The 23,311-nt window shown below is 41.8% G+C and overlaps 1 protein-coding gene across 1 annotated transcript in view; it reads right to left on the reverse strand.

Moving 5' to 3' along the window:
* Positions 1-1,486: 1,486 nt before the first annotated feature.
* The window catches only part of LOC144598966 (uncharacterized), a 35,125-nt gene continuing 13,300 nt past the window's right edge, over positions 1,487-23,311 (reverse strand). The window contains exons 3-6 of the mRNA XM_078409633.1: positions 21,262-21,416; positions 20,072-20,201; positions 9,177-9,276; positions 1,487-3,350 (exon numbers count right to left, since the gene is read on the reverse strand). Coding sequence (XP_078265759.1) covers positions 3,191-3,350; positions 9,177-9,276; positions 20,072-20,201; positions 21,262-21,416 — 545 coding nt within the window. The 3' untranslated portion in view covers positions 1,487-3,190. The remainder of the gene's footprint in view (positions 3,351-9,176; positions 9,277-20,071; positions 20,202-21,261; positions 21,417-23,311) is intronic.

Raw genomic sequence — 23,311 nt, forward strand, 5'->3', positions numbered from 1 at the left:
TTGTCAACCATTTACGCCGGACCCTGACGTGAGAGGACCCTGACGTGAGAGGACCCTGACGTGAGAGGGAGGACCCTGACGTGAGAGGACCCTGACGTGGGGGGACCCTGACGTGGGGGGACCCTGACGTGGGGGGACCCTGATGTGAGAGGACCCTGACGTGGGGGGACCCTGACGTGAGGGGACCCTGACGTGAGAGGACCCTGACGTGGGGGGACCCTGATGTGAGAGGACCCTGACGTGGGGGGACCCTGACGTGGGGGGACCCTGATGTGAGAGGACCCTGACGTGGGGGGACCCTGACGTGAGAGGACCCTGACGTGGGGGGACCCTGATGTGGGGGGACCCTGACGTGAGAGGACCCTGACGTGGGGGGACCCTGACGTGGGGGGACCCTGACGTGAGAGGACCCTGACGTGAGAGGACCCTGACGTGGGGGGACCCTGACGTGGGGGGACCCTGATGTGGGGGGACCCTGACGTGAGAGGACCCTGACGTGGGGGGACCCTGAGGTGGGAGGACCCTGACGTGGGGGGACCCTGACGTGGGAGGACCCTGACTTGAGGGGACCCTGACGTGAAGGGACCCTGATGTGAGAGGACCCTGACGTGAGGGGACCTTGACGTGGGGGGACCCTGACGTGAGAGGACCCTGACGTGGGGGGGACCCTGACGTGAGAGGGAGGACCCTGACGTGAGAGGACCCTGACGTGAGAGGACCCTGACGTGGGGGGACCCTGACGTGGGGGGACCCTGACGTGAGGGGACCCTGACGTGGGAGGACCCTGACGTGGGGGGACCCTGATGTGGGAGGACCCTGACGTGAGGGGACCCTGACGTGGGGGGACCCTGATGTGGGGGGACCCTGACGTGGGGGGACCCTGACGTGGGAGGACCCTGACGTGAGGGGACCCTGACGTGAGGGGACCCTGACGTGAGAGGACCCTGATGTGGGGGGACCCTGACGTGGGGGGACCCTGACGTGGGGGGACCCTGACGTGAGAGGACCCTGACGTGAGAGGACCCTGACGTGAGAGGGAGTACCCTGACGTGAGAGGACCCTGACGTGAGAGGACCCTGACGTGAGAGGGAGTACCCTGACGTGGGGGGACCCTGACGTGGGGGGACCCTGACGTGAGAGCACGCTGGCGTGAGAGGACGCTGGCGCTGTTTGTTCGCCGCTTCTCCGTCTGGATAAATCTTTTGTTTGTTTGTTTGTTTTTATGTTTTGTTTGCTCTGTAGAGCGTCTTTGAGTTTCCAGAAAAGCGCTATATAAATTAAATGTATTATTATTATTATTGTGCAAATTTTGAAAGATTTGTGTACAAAATCTAAGAAAAGTGAAATGCAAATAAATCTTTTTTTTTTTTTAATTGGCATGTATTAATAAGGCAACATTGCAAAACAAAGTTTTCTGTAGAACAGTCGCAGTCTGTATTTTATTCCACGTATATATTATCATAAACGATGCATGAGTTTCCACTCGTGATTCTTCACATTACAGAGTTGATATTAGCTTGATGAAATCAGCATTGAAAAGATAATAATTATTCAAAATGTGTTCAGTCGACTTACTAATCCCCCTTCGCTTTTATTGGTGCTTACCTTTGGGCAGCTGGACCTTTGACTGGTTCAAGTGGTAGCCTTTTTAATGTACAATTTCATTGTCATACGTCATCTACTCTCTGAAACTGGACAAATAATTCCACTCATAACACCTCACAATCTTATTTAAACAAGGTCTTCATATAAAGGCCTCGAGTACACAGTTTCAGCCTTGGAACATCTCTGCCCTAGACCACAAGAAATGATAGAGAGTTGTAGATGTAACCCAGTCCATCACACAGACTAGACTTCCCACCATTTACACCATTTATACCATGCTGCCTCAGAAAAGCAACCAACAGAATCAAAGACATCCCACCCTGGTCATTCATTCTTCTCCCTATTCCTGTCCGGTAGGAGGTACTGTAGCTTGAAAGTGCACACCACCAAACCCAAGAATAGTTTCTTCTCCTCTGTTACCTAGCTTCTGAACAGTTCTTCCATAGCTAGTGTGCTATCCGATTCACCTCTACCCCATTGTGGACATCGGGATTTGTTTATGGAGCTGATGTACGACAACGCTGAAAACTATATTCTGCACTCAGTACCTTTCACTTTTCTTCAGCTATCATGCTTCCCTTTACTCCATCTATATGACTTGGTTATATCTGATCTTTTTAATGCACAATTTCAGATCATTTATCATCTACTCTCTGAAACTGGGCACACAATTCTGCTCATCACATCTCACAACCTTGTTTAAACAAGGTTCATTTACCTCAGTACAGGTAACAAAAATAAACCTAAACCTTTTCAAATAGATGCTCAACTCCTCAAAGAAGGTGAAATGTATAGTTTCATTAATTAATATCTGAGCATAATGGAAAAATACCTGGAATAATAAAATTTCTAAACCATTCTCTGCCTGATGGGCAGAAACAAAATATGCCATAAAATACATTAAATCCTGGCTGATCTCTTGTTATTCCATCAATATAAACTGAAAACCACATTTCAGATGCAAATCTGACAGGCTAAATGGTTCAAGGTAAACAGACTGTAACATCATTAGACCATACAAGAACATCAAAGAATAAACAGAATACAAGTAAATAACTATTTTTTTTAAAATTGTGACTCAATAGAAGATAAAGAATATAACAAAAGAAATGAGAATGATAGTAACAAAACATAATTAATCAAAACCCAATGGCATCTTGTATATAGATTTATTTGCTGCCACTGTACAATCCCTATCACAAAAGATGCAAAAATCAATGGACACTGGAATGCTATCAGTATGTGTACTTATCACTTGTTAATTAAACTGCATTATAAAGCTTCAGTTCTTCTTTTAATGTTGCCCCTGAAATAATCAACTTTCTCAATGCATCTTGGTATGTACCTGTAGTAGTTAAATGGACAAATGCTATTTGTCCTTTCTACATAGAGTACATGTTATTCATGCCATGTTTTAATAATCTGTCATTAGTAATTCAGGTATGTCTTATTCGGGATGAAATATTGTAGCTCCCAACCAACTCCATTTTTTTTTTAGATACTGCACAATGTGAGACGTGTTTCTGGACATATCCAACTTGTAACCATGTTTTACAATAGTGAGACTCTTGCTTATTGGTGGTTGTTAGATACTCTCAAAGAGGAGGAAACCAGAAAATGTGCTGTATCTTTGATGGTCCCCATGCAGTGCTCCATTCCCCATCCGCAGCCACACTTCATCTCCTGTATCGAGCTTAAGAACTCCGCTGTTCCCTGCTGTATCATGTTTTCCTTTGGATTCAGAACTAAAAGGTGAAAAACAATATATCAATTATGTTATGATTTACTTTAAAAGGCCACCACATCAACTTCACCATCTGTTCAAATGAGAAAAACATTCATATAATATAATGCTGACTAAAAATATCTGCTTGCCGCAAGTTGCAGAAGCTCCGGGCGGGCCGACTGGAGTGGGTCCCTAGGCTCATCTCCTGCTCACCTTGAAGACTGGGAATTGGAAAGTGGAGAGAGTCTGAAACAGAGGGCGGATAAGAGGGAGAAGGCCTCCTGGCAAAGCGAGCACAGGGAGGAGGCCTCCCGGCGAGCCTCAACCATCTCCCAACAGCAGGCCTGGCTCAGCCACCGTGGAACCATGAACCTGCCCAGAGAACCGGAGAGGAGGTGGAAGGACTCAGTGATGGTGGCAGAAACTGGACTAAAGAGCCGGTAAGAACCGGGAGGGGGGGGAGGCTGCGGGAGAATCCCCCCGAGACAAGGGCTGAAGAGGGCCATGCAAGGAGGGGGACGACAATTAGTGGGTTGACTGGAATTGAGGCAATGGCTGGAAACGGCCTTTGTGGCCAGCTGCAGCTGGGACTGTAAAATGGTGCCAAAAATGCTGCCCCTTGCAAATAGACTCAGTGGGATGTTCTCTACATTCTGTACTAACTGGGGGGGGGTTGCTTTTGTATGGTAATCTGGCTGACCTGCATGTCAAAAAAGTATTTCACTATACCTTGGTACACCTGATAATAAAGAAATCATTCAACCATTGATTGGCTTGTAAATAGAAAGCCATAGATGGATTAGTTATATCAAAATTAGGAGATTTGTTTCCATGTCAAAGACTGTTGGAGATAAAGCAAATTAAAGGGAAGTTTGTAACTGTGTCTTGGAAAAAGTTACCATGCACACAACAGTGTATTCAAGGAGTTTGGAGTTGAAAAGGCGAGTTTTTAAGGGTAGAAGAATTAAGGGTGGATTTTTTGTGGGCAAAGGTTACAATGTAAGAAAGAAATAATGCACCATTTCACAGCATCCTTCACGACTGCCTAAGATACTTTCTCACCTTTTCTGGATGTAAAGTAGGAAGTGCAATAAGCGCATTTCATATTTCCGAATATGGAAAGGTGAAAATGACTAGGTAATTTGCTCATGACGTTGGTTGAGGCATAAAATTCACCAGGATATGAGGGGGAATTCCAATACTCACAAATAACACAGAACACAGCACAGGATCAGGCACCTTCACCCACAATGTCTGTGTCAAACATAACGTCAAATTTAAAAAATGTTTCTTCTGTCAGCGCATGATCCACACCCCTTCAATCCCCACATATCCATGTGCCTATCTAAAAATGCTTCTTAAACGCCACCATTGTATCTACGTCCACCACAATCCCAGGCAGCACTATCCAGCCACCCACCATTCCCTGTGTAAAAAATACTTGCCCCGCATGGCATCTCCTTTAAGATTTGAACTTCACTTTGAATATAATGGTAATGGTGCTTTGGCATTCATCTGAAAGACGACCCTATGACAGTTAATTCACTAGCACAGAATGCCATCATTATTGCACTGGAATATCAGCCTAGTTATTAAACTCAAGTTGCAAGCTGACATTCTACCGAGCAGCAGGAGGAACACTGCATGGGTGAAGCAAGATGTCAGACTAAATGAGGGGAGCACAGAGAGGAACTCAAGAATGCAATGCTAACAGTAAAAATTCATAACCATGGAAAGGCTTTCTGTAATTAGCAGAGCAAAGTTGTGTTTCTCTCTGTCTCTCCTTGGTTCATGCAATTCCAAGCAGGCAACTTTCATGGCAGCTGCTAAACCAGCCTTGTCCAGCCAGTATCTGGAATAGACACAAAAAGCTGAAGTAACTCAGCGGGTCAGACAGCATCTCTGATGTTTTTCCCCAGAGATGCTGTCTGACCCACTGAGTTACTCCAACTTTTTGCGTCTATCTTTGTTTTAAACCAGCATCCGCAGTTCCTTCCTACACAGTATCTGGAATAACTCTATTCAAAGAGCATCAGTAAAATAGTGAAATTCATAACATTGTAGGGTACAAAATGGATAGAGAAAAAAATATTTGGGATTTTAAATCTAGAGAGAAATCAACTTTTTTTTGCTGAAAAAATAAGCTTTAGAACTTCTCAAATTATGGCAAAACTAATAATTAAGTGTGCCAGGCTTTAAGGGAATTTAAAAATAGTGCATTGGAAAAGATTACTTCATTCCTTCTACAGTGCCAAAACTCCTCAAATCACCAGGGTTTTTTTTCCCTTGTTACTTAGTATTTTATTCATCTTTCATTATTTCGTACTGTATTAGTTTGCAGTTACTGCTTCTGTATTAGATCTTTAAACTTTAATTAACATCCAAACATCAATAAAAAAAAGGCATATGAGTGCACATTTAGTTGAAATTATATTGATATAATATGGAACATGAAATGATTCTCAATAAATTTTAAGGTTCAATTACACAGGAAAGTGGATAAGACAATCTGAAGTTCAGAAAATGTACCTACATTTAAATGTTATTAAATCACCATTGAAAGAGAAGGAATATGTTTTGAATGATGAACAAAGTCAATTTTAATATCACATTGAGAGCCTGCCTATTATGCAGACTGCTCCTATGAAAAAATTCTCTGAGATTTTTAGGAACCTTACTTAAAGGTTTTCTCTTAAATTGGTATTATTGTAATGATTTGATATAATTATATAGAGGGCAAAATAAATAAAATGAATAATTAGTGGTATTAGCATTGTGCTTTGTTTATAGCCCCATTGTCATGTACAATGAACATGAACAATGCCATGTATGCATTTGTTTTGTTAAAATCAATAGTCAGTCCAAGCCGTCGGTCCTATTTTTAAGACTTATTTATATTTCTTCTGACACGTCATAGAAGTTGAATAATAAATGTTATGCGCTACATTTCATAAACCAGCTCTGGCCTCATAACTACACTTGAATGCTTCCATTCCATCGTTCATCAGAAACAGATCTGAAACTCAATAGCATCACAGAATACCTAACCCACCTGTTGATTCTGTGGGTGAATTTTAAGCACTGCTGGCGAGTTAGAACAGTTATGCACATGCAGTATTAACTTGGGCAGCATGGTGGCGCAGCAGAAGAGTTGTTGCCTTACAGCAGTGGCAGAGACCCAGGTTCGATCCCGACTACAGGTGCAGTCTGCACGGAGTTTGTAAGTTCTTCCCATGACCTGCGTAGGTTTTCTCCGGGTGCTCCAGTTTTCTCGCACAATTGGCTTTGGCAAAAATTGTAAGTTGTCCCTAGTGTGTGTAGGATAGTGCTAGTGTATGTATGGGGATCGCTGGTCAGCGTGAACTCGGTGGGCCAAAGGGTCTGTTTCCGAAGGGTGTATTCAAGAAATGAATATTTTTAATACTGACCACAAGCATTCCCCAATGTCAAAGAATGATCCAAATATGGCAAAATGTTCCATTGTTAAGCGAAATGCAAAGGTTGAGGGTATACAATGAATGATGCATCTCGGTCTGAATTAGGAAAAAAAATTAAAACATTGGGATAAAAAAAATTCTAATTCCACAATGCAATGTGTTGTTCCAGTGATTATCGGAGTTTTATTTGTAGGATGTGTTAGGAAAAGGGGACATACAACGAGATCTGGGTGTCCTAGTGCATCAGTCACTGAAAGGAAGCATGCAGGTACAGCAGGCAGTGAAGAAAGCCAATGGAATGTTGGCCTTCATAACAAGAGGAGTTGAGTATAGGAGCAAAGAGGTCCTTCTGCAGTTGTACAGGGCCCTAGTGAGACCGCACCTGGAGTACTGTGTGCAGTTTTGGTCTCCAAATTTGAGGAAGGATATCTTGCTATTGAGGGCGTACAGCATAGGTTTACTAGTTTAATTCCCAGAATGGGGGGACTGTCATATGTTGAAAGACTGCAGCGGCTAGGCTTGTATACACTGGAATTTAGAAGGATGTGAGGGGATCTTATCGAAACATATAAGATTATTAAGGGGTTGGACATGTTAGACGCAGGAAACATGTTCCCAATGTTGGGGGAGTCCAGAACCAAGGACCACAGTTTAAGAATAAGGGGTAGGCCATTTAGAACAGAGATGAGGAAAAAACTTTTCAGTCAGAGAGTTGTAAATCTGTGGAATTCTCTGCCTCAGAAGGCAGTGGAAGCCAATTCTCTGAATGCATTCAAGAGAGAGCTAGATAGAGCTCTTAAGGATAGTGGAGTCAGGGGGTATGGGGAGAAGGCAGGAATGGGGTACTGATTGAGAATGATCAGCCATGATCACATTGAATGGTGGTGCTGGCTCGAAGAGCCGAACGGCCTACTCCTGCACCTTTTGTCTATTGTTTATTGTCTATAAAATGGAATAAACATGCATAACATTTAAGCAGAAAGCTTTGTACACTTTCTATTCATACAAGAACATTAAATATGAAGCCAAATGAGGAACAGCTTGCTTCTTTTGATTTCAATTACTTATTGGTTTTCTAAGTTTACTTTTGATTTGCCATCAAAAGAGCGATCTTTGGATGCAACACTATCATGTGTATCTTGTGAACCTTATTTAGATTGACATTATTCCTCACAGATATGGAAAGTCACCCAAAGAGACCTACAAGAAGGATCACAACATTATGTACTGTAAGTCATGCATGGGGATTAAGGATGGAGCACATTTTTTGTAAATATCAGTGAGAGAGGTTAATGTTAAAGAAGAAAAGTTTGTTTTCAAAGCCCCATTTGAAAAAAAACCTTGAAATGTGTTTCAAAGATAACTTAAGAATCTGTGTATCGCGCCTATTCCTTCTCTCCTGAGATGCTGCCTGACCTACTGAGTTACTCCAGCATTTTGTGAATAAATACTTTCGATTTATACCAGCATCTGCAGTTATTTTTTTATATTATTCCACCTGATGTCAGTAACTTTTGGGCTTGCTTATCAAATCATTGTTATCCGATAACGTTTATCTGACTGACTTACAATGAACTTATGTACACTGGTGATTTAGATATTGTGGAATTGACAATCAGAGAAAGAAAATAATGCATTGTAATGGTAATGATAATTGTAAAAGTAAGCTGATGTTGACATTGCGTTCTATATATTATATACCCTTTGCTTCTGTTGATCAATGTATTTTTTCTGCATTATTTACAAAAAACAACATCAACTGAATTGGTACAAGATGGAATGAGAGATACTTGATAGAATGTACACGGGGAAATGCAATTTTAATGAGATTTTTAAACTCAAAGAAACCAGCGAACATATACTCAAGGAAAAAAAAAGTGTTGCTTGTTCAGAATAGCTTAGCCCTTCCCCAATGCAGACTTGTATATATTCTGAGGTAAATGTACATTGAAATGCAGTGACCATTTTCTCTGTATAATAAAGATGCTCTCACTGCCAAGCATACTTCATTTTCTTCCAATGTAGTGATTCACATTATGTGTGGATAAATTATCAGCAGGGTAGAATTCTTTGCCACAGAAGGGTGTGGAGACCAAGTTAATTGATATATTTATGGCAGAGATAGATAGATTCTTGATTAGTATGGGTGTCAGAGGTTATGGGGAGAAGGCAGGAGAATGGGGTTAGGACGGAGAGATAGATCAGCCATGATTGAATGGCGGAGTAGACTTGATGGGCCGAATGGCCGAATTCTGCTCCTAGCACTTATGATCATGAACCAGAGTTAGCACAAGAACAGGGATGATTTACCTCTTGTAGATCGTTCTGCAGATGACCTAGAAGATTAATGTAATTTCATACACAATTAGACATTAAAACTAATTGGAATGTGAGTTTTAGTTTCATACCTAAACATGGTGATGATGGCATTTCCATTGTGCATTAGGTAAACAGTTGTCTCTTCTACATCTTCATGCTTCATCATGTTGAAAATAAAGAAATAAACTCCTGCAAAATAGATTGGTCCGCTTTTAATTTATAAATGATAAATCACTTCCGTTTAGTTCTCATTTAAACAATTCTTTTTCAATAAATGAAGAATCTGGCTGTTACATTTTATACTTTTTTTTTGCTGCTTCTTTTTATATCACTAGCCTCAGGCAAGGTTCTGGAGGACTTGCGATTGACTAATGTTATTCCTTTATTGAAATGAAGTAGAGAGAATCCAGGAAATTGTATGCCAGTGAGCCTCATGACAGGGAAGCTATTGGAGTGGACTCTTCAGGGTAGGATTTACTTCCATTTGGAAGAGAATGGGCTAGTTAGGGGCAGTCAGCTTTGCACTAAACAGGTTGTGTCCTGCTAATTTGATCGAGTTTTTTGAAGAGGTGCTGAGGGTGATCAATGAGGGCAGGATGACGGATGTAGTCCACTTGGATGTTAGTAATACATTTGATAAATTTCCCTGTTGGTCGGATGGATTCATCTCTGGCTTTCTGATAGAAAACAGAGGGTTGTGGTGGAAGATGGATATTCAGGCTGGAGGTTTGTGACAAGTGACGATCTGCAGGGACAGCAACAAACAACAGACCTCTGTTGTTTGTTTTCTATGTGAAGAATGCAGATGGAAACAGGCCCTTCAGCCCAATGCATCCATACCCACAAAATTGCCCAACCATAAATAACCTCTGCATTGTTCCATCTCAATTATCTTTATTTTGAGAGCTAGTTTGTGGTCATTTTAACATCTGATATTAGTCTTTACTTATGGATAAATACACTTGTAAATGAAGGCAGAATGTTTAAATATTGCATTCACATATCGTGCATTTACCACGGGCTTCAAGAAAATAATATTTTGTTTCTTGGTTTCAAATTTCTTCAGCCCCTTAATCCGTATTAATTCTGGTACAAGTATGCGATTGACCTAAACCCAGCATATGCATTATGCAATGAAAAGTTACAGAGTTCATTTAATATGACTCAATTGGCCATTTTTTGAGGACTCACATAAAATAGTACAATTTAAGGACAAATATGTCACAGTTGTCCAAGACATTTATGAGGCTGCATTTGGAGCATTGTGTTTAGTTTTGGGCACACTGTTTTTAGGAAGGATGATGTTAAGCTCGATAGAGTGCAGAGAAGATTTACAAGGCTGTTACTAGGACTTGAGGGCCTGAGCTATAGGGAGAGATTAGACTGGCAAGGACTTTATTCCTTGGAGCACAGGAGACTGAGGTGTGATCTTATAGAGGTGTAAAAAATCATAAGGGGAATGGATGGGATAAATGCACAGTCTTTTACCCAGAGTAGGTGAATCAAGAACCAGAGCACATGCATTTAAGGTAAGTGGGGAAGGTTTAATAGGAAGCAGTGGGTCAACTTTTTCACGCAAAGGGTGGTGGATATACGGAACAGGCTGCCAGAAGAGGTTGTTGATGCTGGTATTACAACAACATTTAAAAGACATTTGGACAGGTACTTGGATAGGAAAGGTTTAGATGGATATGGGGATGTGTATAGATGGGACTAGCGTAGATTGGGCATCTTGGTTGGCATGGACGTTGGGCCAAAGGACTTGTTTTTGTGCTGTATGATTCTATGACTCTAATAATAGAAGTCCATAAAATAAAAAGCATGTCTGGATAAGTCTATTGATAGATTTTGAAATTAACAGGCAGGTGGAATTAGTGAGACAAAAGTAATAACACAGTAAAGTAGATTGTACATTTACAGGTCATCTTGCACCTTCACAACCTCATAACAAATGCACTAGTTTTGAAGTAGCTTGGAATTGAGAACTAGAGAATATAGGTTTACGGTGGATTTATGATTCTTTGAAGAGTGATCACTGAATCACACAGAGCAGGATCCCACAAACACCAACATTGATGACCAGAACCCTACTTAATTTTCAGGACAATGATAAAGGGATATATATTGGTCAGGATATAAAAATGGCCATGGGATCTTTCATCATAACAACAACCAGACAGGCCTTTGCTTTAATATTTTGCTCAAAGACGACAGAAGAATCAGAAGAATAATATATGTGCAAGAATAATATTCCTCTGTTATTGTGCTTGAGTGAACACAATGTGTCTGTGTTGTTTCTGGGCTAATGCCCATGGACTAACACCTTGGAGTTGCCAAAAGAGACTGAGTTGACAGCTTTTTATTTTCCCATAGGAAAACATTTGGAATAAACTTATGTGGTGGGTACTGACTCACTGCATAACCTCAAGTTTAAACTCGAGATATTGATAAATGAATTAGGTAAGCATTTCACTATTCTGTTCCTAGCGCATATGACAATTACTCATCACTCTGCAAGCTAAGAACTTACATGATATTCTGGAGTCAAATTTGATTCATATTAATGTGGAACTGGAAAAATATTCAAGAAGGTTAAATGAGGTGAATGAAGATGAAAGAGAATATATGAACACCCAAATATCAGTTTCTTAGGATATAAATACTGAATTTATTTTTTCATTACTGAAGTTAAGTTCTCTTTTTCCAAATCTCTCGGTTTCAATGAATTCTAGTTAAATGTTTACTTCAGGAAGCGTGATGGAGTACGTGCCTTAATCAGCATCCGTGGTGCTAAAGTGGAAATGGATGAGAGCTTTAATTTCCTTGGCCAACCACATTGATGTGACAGCCAAGAAGGCACCTAATGCCTATACTTCCTGAGGAGACTGAGGAAATTTCCTATGTCTCCAATGAATCTTACAAACTTCTACAAATGCTCCATAGAAAAAATTCTGTCAGATTGTATCACAGCTTGGTTTGGGAACAACTCTGCCTAAGACTGCAAGAAAGGCAGATTCACACATACAGCTCAATCCATCACAAGGACTGGACTCCCCACCATTGACTTTATCTACACTTTACACAGCCTTAGAAAAGTTGCAAACAAATTCAAAGACTTTCTCTAAACTAATCTTAGTATCTCTAAACTAAACTAAACTAAACTAAAACTTGTCCCCCCACAGTCATTCCTTCTTCTCCTTGCTTCCATTGGGCCAAAGACGCAGAAGCTTAAAAACATGCACCACGAGACTAGGAAATAGCTTCTTCTCCTCTGTTATCGGGCTTCTCAATATTCCTTCCAGAAGGTATGGGTATAGTCCGATTCACCACCGCCATTAAGGAAGTTTAGTATAGACTTTTTCTATAGAACTGAGGTGCTACAATTCTGAGAACTATATTCTGCACTCTGTATCTTTGCCTTTGTTCTACTTGATTATATTGATGTACAGTTTAGCGTTGTTTAGAGGCACAGCATGGAAACAGGCCCTTCGGTTACCGAGTCCACATTGACCATTGATAACCCGCACACTAGTTCCATGTTATCCTACTTTCGCATCCTACACACTAGGGACAATTTACAGAAGCCAGTTAACTTACAAACCTGCATGTCTTTGGAATGTGGGAGGAAACTGGAGCACCCGGAGAAAACCCACCTGGTGACAGTGATAACGTACAAACTCTGCACAGACAGCATCAGAGATCAGGGTCGATCCTGAGTGTCTGGCACTGTGAAACAGCAGCTCCATCGCTGCACCTCTGTGCCACCCAGTGCTATCCAATCTGATCTATTGGATAACATGCAAAACAATGCTTATAATGTCCCTCAGTACACATAACAACAATAAACCCAAATCTAAGCATATACTAAAACGTAATAGATTTTGTATGCTAGTTTGGGTTTAGTTTTAGTCTTTTTTCTGTCACGTGTACCAAGGTACAGTGAAAAGCTTTGTTTTGCTTGCTATCCAAAGAGATCAGTAGACAGTACATGAATATAATCAAGTCAAACTCAGGTACAATAGGTGGAGCAAAGGGAAAGATACAGAGTGCAGAATATAGTTCTCAGCATTGTGGCATTCCAGTTCCATCGACAAAGCCAATATGTGCAATGGAGTAGAGGTGAATCGGATAGGAATCTACTTAATGGAATGATCATTCACAAGCCTGATAACGAAGGAGAGAAAGCTGTTCCTGAGACTGGACCTGTGCGTGTCCAAGCCTCCGTGCCTTCTGCTGGACTGGAACAGGGAGAAGGGGGATTGACGGGGTTGGAACAAGACTTTGATTATGTTGGCCGCTTTTCTGAGTCAGCAGGAAGTGTAGATGGAGCCACTGACGGGGAGCCTGGTCTGTGTGATGGATTGGACTACTTCTACAACTCTCTGCAATTTCTTGCGGTCTTGGCAGATCTGTTCTCAAACCAAGCTGTGATACAGCCCAACTGTGTGCTTATTTTGATGCATCTTAGAAGTTTGTAAAAGTCATTGAAGACATGCCAAATTTCCTCAGTTGCCTCAAGAAGTAAAGAACACAGTGTGAAGTAAAGGTGTGCCTTCTTGGCTGTCACATCAATCTGCTTGGTCCATGCCAGATAGTTGGAAATAGTAACACCAAGGAACCTGAACCATGTGTGCTGATTGGGGAATGTACATCATCATGCTTTCTGAAATCAATAACTAGTGAGAAGTTATTGTCCTGACACAATGTTACTAGGTTCTCTGTCTCATTCCTGTGCTCTGTCTCAACATTGTTTGTGAACTGGCTGACCACTATGGTGTCACCTGTAAACTCGCAGAGTCATAAAGTCATAGAGTCGTACAATACTGTTTCTAAAGTCCGGGAGTTTGAAGATGAGTTTGGTTGAAATGATGGTGCTGAAGACAGAGCTGTACTTGATCAATAGAAATCTAACGTAGGAATCCTAGGTGTTCCAGAGATGAGATCAGGGCCAGGGAGGTGGCATCTGGTGTGGACCTGTTGCAACGGTAAGCAAACTGCAGGGGATCAAGGCTGTCTATGAGGCTGGAGTTAATGTGCACCATCACTAGTCTCTCAAATACTTCATGATGGTGGATATCAGAGCTACGGGACAGTAGTCAACAAGGCTTGCAACCTGACTCGTCTTTGCTGCCAGGATGATAATGTTTTTCTTAAAGCAGGTGGGGATCTCTGAATGGAGTGGCGAGAGGTTAAAGATGTCTGTGAATACCTCACCAGCTGAATCAGAGGTCTAGAGGACACGGCCAGGGACTCCATCCGGACATTTGCTTTCCGTGGATTCACTCTCAGGAAGGCCAATCTTACGTCTGCGAACATAACAGTTGATACAGATACATCCAAAACTGGCAGAGCAGATGGAATCCCTCCACCGCCCCTCTGTACAAAGCGGGCATAGAATGCAGTGAGTTCATCAGCGAGAGACTCATTTTTGTCAGCTATACTTCCACCTTCACCTTGTGATAGCCTGCAAGCCTTACCACAATCTGTGGTTATCTATTCATTGCCTCAAGACTCCAGTTTGGTCCAGAATTTCCACTTGGCATCCTTAATGGCTTTGAGAAGGTCAGAGATCAATTTCTTGTTCTGCTCAGGATTGTTTGACTTGAATGCTACAGATTTGGACAACACCAGAGGGTGGGCCTTGCGGTTCATCCATGGTTTCTGGTTGGGATGCACATGTATTGTCTTTTTTGGTACACAGTTCTCTGTACACTTACTTATGAAGTCACAGTAACAACTATGGCTTATTCGTCCAGGTTAGTCGCAGTGTCCTTGAACATGGACCAGTCCACTGACTCAAAGCAGTCACAAAGGGTGTCACCTGGTTCATTGCACCAGCTTGGCACTACTTTCTGTACCTGATCCTCCCACTTCAGTTTCTGAATTAGATTAGATTTACCAAAAATGCTGTCTGAGAATGGAGCAGTATGGATTTTTGATGATTGTGTAGCAGTGGTTGAGGTGTTTGGGCCTTTAGTTGTGCAGCAGATGTGCAGATAGTACTTTGGCAGCACAGCCTTGAGATTGGCCTGATTGTGGTCCCCAGCTATTATGACCAAGACCTCAGGGTACTTTGTTTCACGGCTATTGTTGGCAGCGTGTAGTTCCTCCAGTGCAAGCTTGGGGTGGGATGAAGACTACAGTCAGGATGGCCAAAGTGAATTCTTGCAGCAGGTAGTAGGGACGACACTTCACTGTAAGAGATTCCAGTTCTGGGGAGCAGGAGTTTGCCAGGACCGCCACATCCAACTATGATGTGAAGTTAATTATAAATCAGACCCCTCCACCCTTTACCTTGCCTGTGACATCCATTGCAACACGAACCCCTCGGGTTGAATGGCACAGTCAGGTGACACAGGGGTGAGCCATGTCTCTGTAAAACAGAGCACACAGCAGTCCCTCAGTTCTCCGAGACAGATACAGGTAGCTTTCTCCATTCTAGTTTAATCCAGTTTGCTCTCAATAGCTTGGACATTTGGCAGCATTTGCCGGGGCGAGTGGTCATGAAATCTGAAGAAGGGTCGACCTGAAACGTCACCTATTTCTTTTCTCCAGAGATGCAGTCTGACCTGCTGAGTTGCTCCAGCTTTTTGTGTCTATCTTCAGTCTTGAATCCTTGTTGTTTCAGTCTCACCTGCGGACCAGCTCATTTCCTACGTTTCCTCAAAGGATGGTGGCTCCAGGTTGGAGCCCAGGAGCTGGAGCGTGGAGTTGGCTGCTCCATCAGCTGAGTGATTGTACTTGGGGCAGTCGGGGACTCTGGTAGATACGTTGGCCACTCCAGCAGGTCAGGCCTGCAGTCTGGTTGGACCTGTCAGGATATGGCATCAGTTGGTCCAGGTGATCAAGGCCTGCACTCAGACAGGCCTTGAGGTCGAGTTGAGATGGCATCTCTGTCATTTCATAAATGTACTAACAGTTCTGTGCCTAAAAATCTGATTTCATCTGTTCCATTTAACACACCTCATTGACTCCTTTCACATAATGCTTGGTTACTTTTTGTAATTTAACATGATCTTCGTAATGCTGAAAATTTGTCATTACTTCACGCAACCGATATCAAGGTAAATGAACCAAATGTGAAAATGAGAACTCACAGTTCTATTAGTAATTAAAAAACAAATTATTTTCCAAATTGAAAAATTTATCTGCTAATCCTTCAACAAAGCGCTATGGGATGTTAGCATTTCACAGCAGGTCCCACTCTTTGAAATGTGAAGAAAAGAAGAAAGCTCAGTTTATTTTCTAATTTATCATGAATAACAAAAGTATTTTCGTAATTGCCTAGTTTTGATTCATCCCAATGAATAATAACAAGAAGGTTCTCATGGTAATAAGCTTCTCAGCAGTTCCCCAGCAGTTCATATGGCATGTGATCAACAGAAATGATGTTTCTTATTAATTCACCACTTCAGCGCACAATAATGAACAACAACACAACACAATTAAAAGCAAACTCAGAAGGAAGGAACTGTAGATGCTGGTTTACACTGAAGATAGACACAAAATGCTGGAGTAACTCAGCGGAACAGGAATCATCTCTGGAGAGAAGGAATGGGTGACGTTTCAGGTCAGGACCCTTCTTCAGACACAAGGCATAGAAACATAGAAAATAGGTGCAGGAGGAGGCCATTCGGCCTTTCGAGCCTGCACCGCCATTCATTGTGATCATGGCTGATCATCCATAATCAGTAACCGTGCCTGCCTTTTCCCCATATCCCTTGATTCCACTAGTCCCTAGAGCTCTATCTAACTCTCTCTTAAATCCATCCAGTGATTTGGCCTCCACTGCCCTCGGTGGCAGGGAATTCCACAAATTCACAACTCTGCGTGAAAAAGTTCCTTCTCACCTCAGTTTTAAATGGCCTCCCCTTTATTCTAAGACTATGGCCCCTGGTTCTGGACTCGCCCAACATTGGGAACATTTTTCCTGCATCTAGCTTGTCCAGTCCTTTTATAATTTTATATGTCTCTATAAGATCCCCTCTCATCTTTCTAAACTCCAGTGAAACCGACCCGAAACGTTACCCATTCCTTCTCTCTTTAAAAAAACTCTCTTAGCTGTTTATACTGTGTCATAGGAAATGTGACAGATATTTAGTAGGCAAAGTTAGTCCCTAACTATAAAGATAAGACATTATGACTGTACGACTACAGTATCTATTCACTGGATAATGTGAACAATGTAGATAATGTGGCATAGGTAGAGAAGCTGTATGATTTACTGAAGAGAACAAAATTAAAGCATGAAGACATGAAGGAAGCATAAACATTGCATTGCACAAAGTGAATCTAACTCATAACGAGTTACCAACAGGCAAATTATTACCCTGCTTGCCCAACAGAGGGAAAGAATCATGGCAATTTTAACTCCAAGTCTCATTATCTTTGCACTGCATAACTTCTTGTCTGCGAAATGTAGTGTCACTCATAAAAGCAGCCAATTTCTGAACTGCCTGGTTAACATTTAATTCACCTCCCGAAGCTTCTGGGGCAAAATAATCACTCAATAGTTTGCGGGTTAGTCTGGGACATGCAGAGATCCTATGATAGCACGAAAAATGTGGTATGAATCATTTTATTTTGCAGTTCTATGATTTACACACACGCACCACTGCAAAGATCAAAGGCAATAAATACTAATTTACAAAATTCAAACAGGGTTCCTCATTGGAGTACCGATGGTCATTACCAAACTGGAAAAGGGCTGTAAACAAATATGCACATGTTGCATAGCTGGAGGACTTGAGGAGGAAGTATGGGATCAGGTCCAGGCAGCAGGGGAGTTAGTTTATAGCCTGAAGTGAGGAGGGAGCAACCAATACAGGAGAGAGATCTTTTATGTCAGAACAGTTCAACCCTTACTTAGAAACATAGAAACATAGAAAATAGTTGCAGGAGGTCATTCGGCCCTTCGATCCAGCGCCGCCATTCATTGTGATCATGGCTGATCATCCACAATCAGTAACCTGTGCCCAACTTCTCCACATATCCCTTGATTCCACTAGCCCCCAGAGCTCTATCCAGCTCTCTCTTAAATTCATCCAGTGATTTGGCCTCCACTGCCCTCTGTGGCAGAGAAGTCCACAAATTCACAACTCTCTGGGTGAAAAAGTTCCTTCTCACAGTTTTAAATGGCCTCCCCTTTATTCTAAGATTGTGGCCCCTGGATCTGGACTCGCCTAACATTGCGAACAATTTTCCTGCATCTAGCTTGTCCAGTCCTTTTATAATTTTTATATGTCTCTATAAGATCCCCTCTCATCCTTCTGAACTCCAGTGAATACAAGCCTAGTCTTTTCAATCTTTCCTCATATGACAGTCACGCCATCCCAGGGATCAGAGCAATCAGAGGACATTCCTTTTGGAAGAAGATGAGAAGGAATTTCTTTAGTCAGAGGGTGGTGAATCTGTGCCATTCTTTGCCACAGGAGGCTGTAGAGGCCAAGTCAATGGATGTTTTAAAGGCAGAGATAGATAGATTCTTGATTAGTACATGTGTCAGGGGTTATGGGGATTAGGCAGGAGAATGGGGTGAGGAGAGAGAGCTAAATCAGCCATGAGTGAATGGCTGATTAGACAGTGAGCCAAATGGCCTAATTCTGCTCCTATCACTTGTGACCTTTTGCACATGCTCATTTAACAAGTATTTTCAAGAGCAAAGTTGCTTCTTTATCTGAAATCAACTCCAAGAGTTTGGATGGAAAAGACCACAGGACACAAGATTCTAACTCACATTATTCTTACCAAACTACTCCCAACTTCCCATTAATTTTCCAATGTTTTTATTACAGTCCTGGTACCACTGCCAGAGTCTTCAGCTATGAGCTTGGACATATTACTGATGTAAAGTGGCAGAGCACATTTAACAATATGGGAGCGTTTGATGAATTTGCTGCCTTTGTGAAATGAACAGCTTCCCGTTCCATGGCTTTATCATTAATCATCTTTCATGGGCATTGAAGTTAATAGATGTAACCATTCATCATAATTAACCAATATCCACTAAGCAAAGCGCATACTTTACTTTTAATTTTATAAACATTTTAGGAATACCGAAACAGGAGTGAAGTTCATGGTCATTCAATACAATCGAGGCGCACACACCTCAAAAGCATATATGCGCTTTTCCACCATGTTCCTTCATACCTATCCAAAATCTCTCTCAGAAATAAAAAACTACCAATTTTCTAAATATCTGCAGCTTTAAAGATAAAAGCACAGAAACAGGCTCTTTGGCCCACTTAGTCCATGCCGAGCATTGATCACCCATTCACACTAGTTCTATGTTATCCCACGTTTTCATCAAAACCCTACACATTAGGGGCAATTTTACAGAGGCCATTTAATCTACAAACCTACACATCTTTGGGATGTGGGCAGAAACTAGAGTATCCTGAGGAAACTCATGCGGTCAGAGGGAAAGCCTGCAAACTCCACACAGCCAGCACCCAACATCAAGATTGAACCTGGGTCTCAATAGAAAAATAGAAAATAGAAAATAGGTGCAGGAGTAGGCCATTTGGCCCTTCGAGTCAGCACCGCCACTCGATATGATCATGGCTGGTCATCCAAAATCAGTACCCTGTTCCTGCTTTCTTCCAGTATCTCTTGATTCCATCAGCCCTAAGAGGTATATCTAACTCTCTCTTGAATCTTTAGTGCTTCGAGGCATCAGCTCTACCACCTATGCCACTGTGCCACCCTTTGCAGGTAGGTGATTCAGTTGTAAATGTAATAATACTCTTTCAATTACAGATCAGTTTGTAAGGATTGAGGGGGTGGTGGTCAGGTACTCTTAAAACATACAAGAAGCATCAGGACAAGCAATTAAATTGCGGAGGCAGAGAAAGCTATGGATTAAGTGCTGGTAAATGGGATTGATATAGATGGGTGGTTAATGGTCACCATGGATATGTTGAGCCGCAGGGTCTGTTTATGTGTTGCAATACTGTACGATTCTATGAAAATCTCATCAACCTACCTGCTATGGGTGCATTAAATCTTCCGGTCATAACATCGAAATAGCTCCCAACATTGGTCTCCACGCTGCTGAAAATAATACCACTGTTCTTGTTTGTGAAATGGGTTGCCATAGAAGCCATAAAAGCAACCTATGAACATTCAAAGGAATTAGTTGAAGCGAGAAAGGCAAATTAAAGGATTACAGCACAACATTTTATAAAATCATCAAAATTGCTGAGGCTGAGGGCTGCTAGTTACGGTCAGCTCAAGAAACCCAAGCTCTCAGCATTAACAGTAGATCTCTACAAGCATAGACATCAAAACAATCCTGATATTATAACACAGGAAGAAAACATTATGAATGGCAGAAAGAAAAACCCCAGAGGATTATGGAGAAACTTGGTAGCTCAGCTGCATCTATGAGTAGTAAGAGAAAGTCACTGTTACAATTTAATTACTTTTCATCAGAAATGGGACTAGGTCGGGATGAATAAGTTTTAAGATACAGTGAAAAGGGAAAGGGTGGAGAGGACAAAAGAGGAGACTGACTATGGCAGTAGATGAAGCCACACGCAAGTCGTTCTGGATGATAGTCGGACTTAGAAGTAAAGGGGTATTAAAAGAAAATTCGGGATAATTCCAGCACCGCAGAACAATGATTCAATGTGCTCTTGGGTTCTCCATTGTGGAGGAGGCCATATTGTGAACATTAAAAGTATTCCCCTAGACCAGAGGAAGTGCAGGTGAATACCACTGCCTCAGCTGGCGTTACTTTTTTAGGGACGAGGAGAATGGATGGATGTTGCGTTTCCTCCAGTTTCATGGGAATGTGGTATTAGAGGGGAGAGGTAAGTGGCGATGGAAGAGTGGCCCAAGAATTCACAAAGAGGGAGATACCTGCAAAATGCAGCAAGGGGAAGAGAGGGGAAGATATGACTGGTGGTGGGATCATGCTGGCGAATATAACAACAGGTCTCGTAATAAGCATGGCCAAGTAAAATTGGTGGAACAAATGAATGTGATATTCGAGTATTTGCACTAAACTGCATATTGATACGGAAAAGCACAAATAACCATGAAGAAAAGATTAATTGCATGTTTGATTGCTAAATTTGCAGTTTGCTGTACATTGACTGATATATTTTGCATTAGTTTCACACTAAACTGCAACATGGTACTCTCATGCAAACAGAATATTACTATTCTAACCTTGAGTTCTGAAGGAATTCCAGCTTGTCCTTTCTGTCCTTTAATTCCTTGAACCCCACGCTCTCCTCGAGGTCCAAAGACACCTTTATTTCCTTGGTCTCCTTTCACCCCCTCACGTCCTGAGAGCCCATTATTTCCATTGTTTCCATGGTTTCCTATTGATTCCAAAACCTTTAGTCCATTAAACCTACTTTTATTTCATTACTATCAATTGCATTTGGAGAATAATAAATAATAACTCATATGAGGGTAACAATCTCAAGGGCAGAGATGTAAAGTGGAATATGATTTTGTTGATGATGATACAAGTTCTCTCTGCTAAATTAGTCAGCATAGTTTCCAGCATGGGAAATGGTATCTATAAATTTGATCGAGGTTTTTGAAGTGATGACCAAGAGGATTGACAAGGTCAAGGCAGTAGTTATTCCCTACATGGATTTCAACAAAGCCTCTGACAAAGACCTACATGGTAGGATGGTTCAGAAGGCTTTATCAAATGGGATCCTGGATGAGCTAAGCACTTAGATGCAAAATAGGCTTGGTAGTAGGAGAATGAGAGTGGAGGGTTGTTTTCATTTTGGAGGCCTGTGATCAGTGGTGTGCCATAGGGATCGGTGCTGGGTATTTGTTGTTCATCGTATATATTAATAATTTGGACGAGAGCTTAGGTAGCAAAATTAGTAAGTTCATGGATAACAGAAAATTGTGTGTTGGTGAACAGTGAAGAAAGTTGTCTAAGGTTATAACATGGTATTAATCAACTGAGAAAGTGGACAAAGGCTTCGCAGATGGAATCTAACTTAGACAATTGTGAAGTGGTGCATTTTGGGAAATTAAAATAGGGCCTGATGTGTACAGGATATGGCAGGGCCCAGGAGTATGGTATAGAACAGAGGGACCTGGGGGTACAAGTGCATAGTTCCCTGAAGGTGTTGACACACTTAGACAGGGGATGCTAAAGGCATATGGCACACTTTCTTTCATTGGGCAGGGCATTGTGTGCAGGAGTTGGGGCATCATATTACAGTTGTACTAGATGCCGTTGAGACAACATTTAGAGTTTTGGGTGCTATCCTGGTTTCCATGCTATAGGAAGGATGCAGTCAATCCAGACAGGGTACAGTAAAGGTTCACAAGAATGTTGCCTGGACTGGAGGGCTTTAGTGTAGCGACCATAGAGATTGGTCCTGGGAGTCGAACCCTCAGATTGGCCAGCAAGGTCACGTGTGAGTGCGACCGTAGGGATTGGTCCAGGGAGTTGAGCCCGCTGATTGGACAGCGTTGTCACGTGTGGTTTTGGCATCCAAAACCAGTCAGTTAGGAGAGTTCTTCGAAGTGAACAGTTAGAATTAATGGTTGTCTGTAATCTCGTTCGTTAAACTTTGTAATCGAATGTTGCTGTCGCAATAAACTTCTTCAACAAAGAACGAGCCTCCAGACTCGCCATATTAGTCAAATGAAAATTGGATAGGATGGGATTTTATTTTCCCCTGATCGAAGGGGGGTGAGCAGTGCATTTATAGAGATTTATAAATTCATGAAGGGCAAATATAGGGTGGATAGACAAAGGTTTAAAAGGACATAGGTTTAAGTTTATTGATTGAAACAGACCCTTGGCTCACCATGTCCGCGCCAATCATCGATCAATAAACTTAAACCTATGTCCTTTTAAACCTTTGTCTATTGGGTTGTCCTCCTCAGAGCAATGCTTTTCACTTGCTGAATTTTTCCAGCATTTTCTGATTTTGCTTATTTTCCTCCCACCTTGCCCATTCTTTTCTCTCAATTGCCCACTTAAATCTGTTTTCACCAGACAGTGGTATAAAAAGTTCCAATCTATCATTAAGGAATTCTTCATGGGAAATCTGGAAAGTAACTTCTTGATTGGTAATCTTTAACACAGTGTTTTTTTAAAATGTGCCTTAAGGTTCTAACTCTGTTCCTATAGATCTTCCTCCAAATCTTCCTCTTCATGTAAAGTTACTAGAGGACATAACATACAAAGGAGAATATATGGGAGGCTATAAATGGGCCTTCCTAAGTTATGAAT

This window comes from Rhinoraja longicauda, chromosome 1, assembly GCF_053455715.1.
Source record: "Rhinoraja longicauda isolate Sanriku21f chromosome 1, sRhiLon1.1, whole genome shotgun sequence".
Classification (NCBI taxonomy): Eukaryota; Metazoa; Chordata; class Chondrichthyes; order Rajiformes; family Arhynchobatidae; genus Rhinoraja; species Rhinoraja longicauda.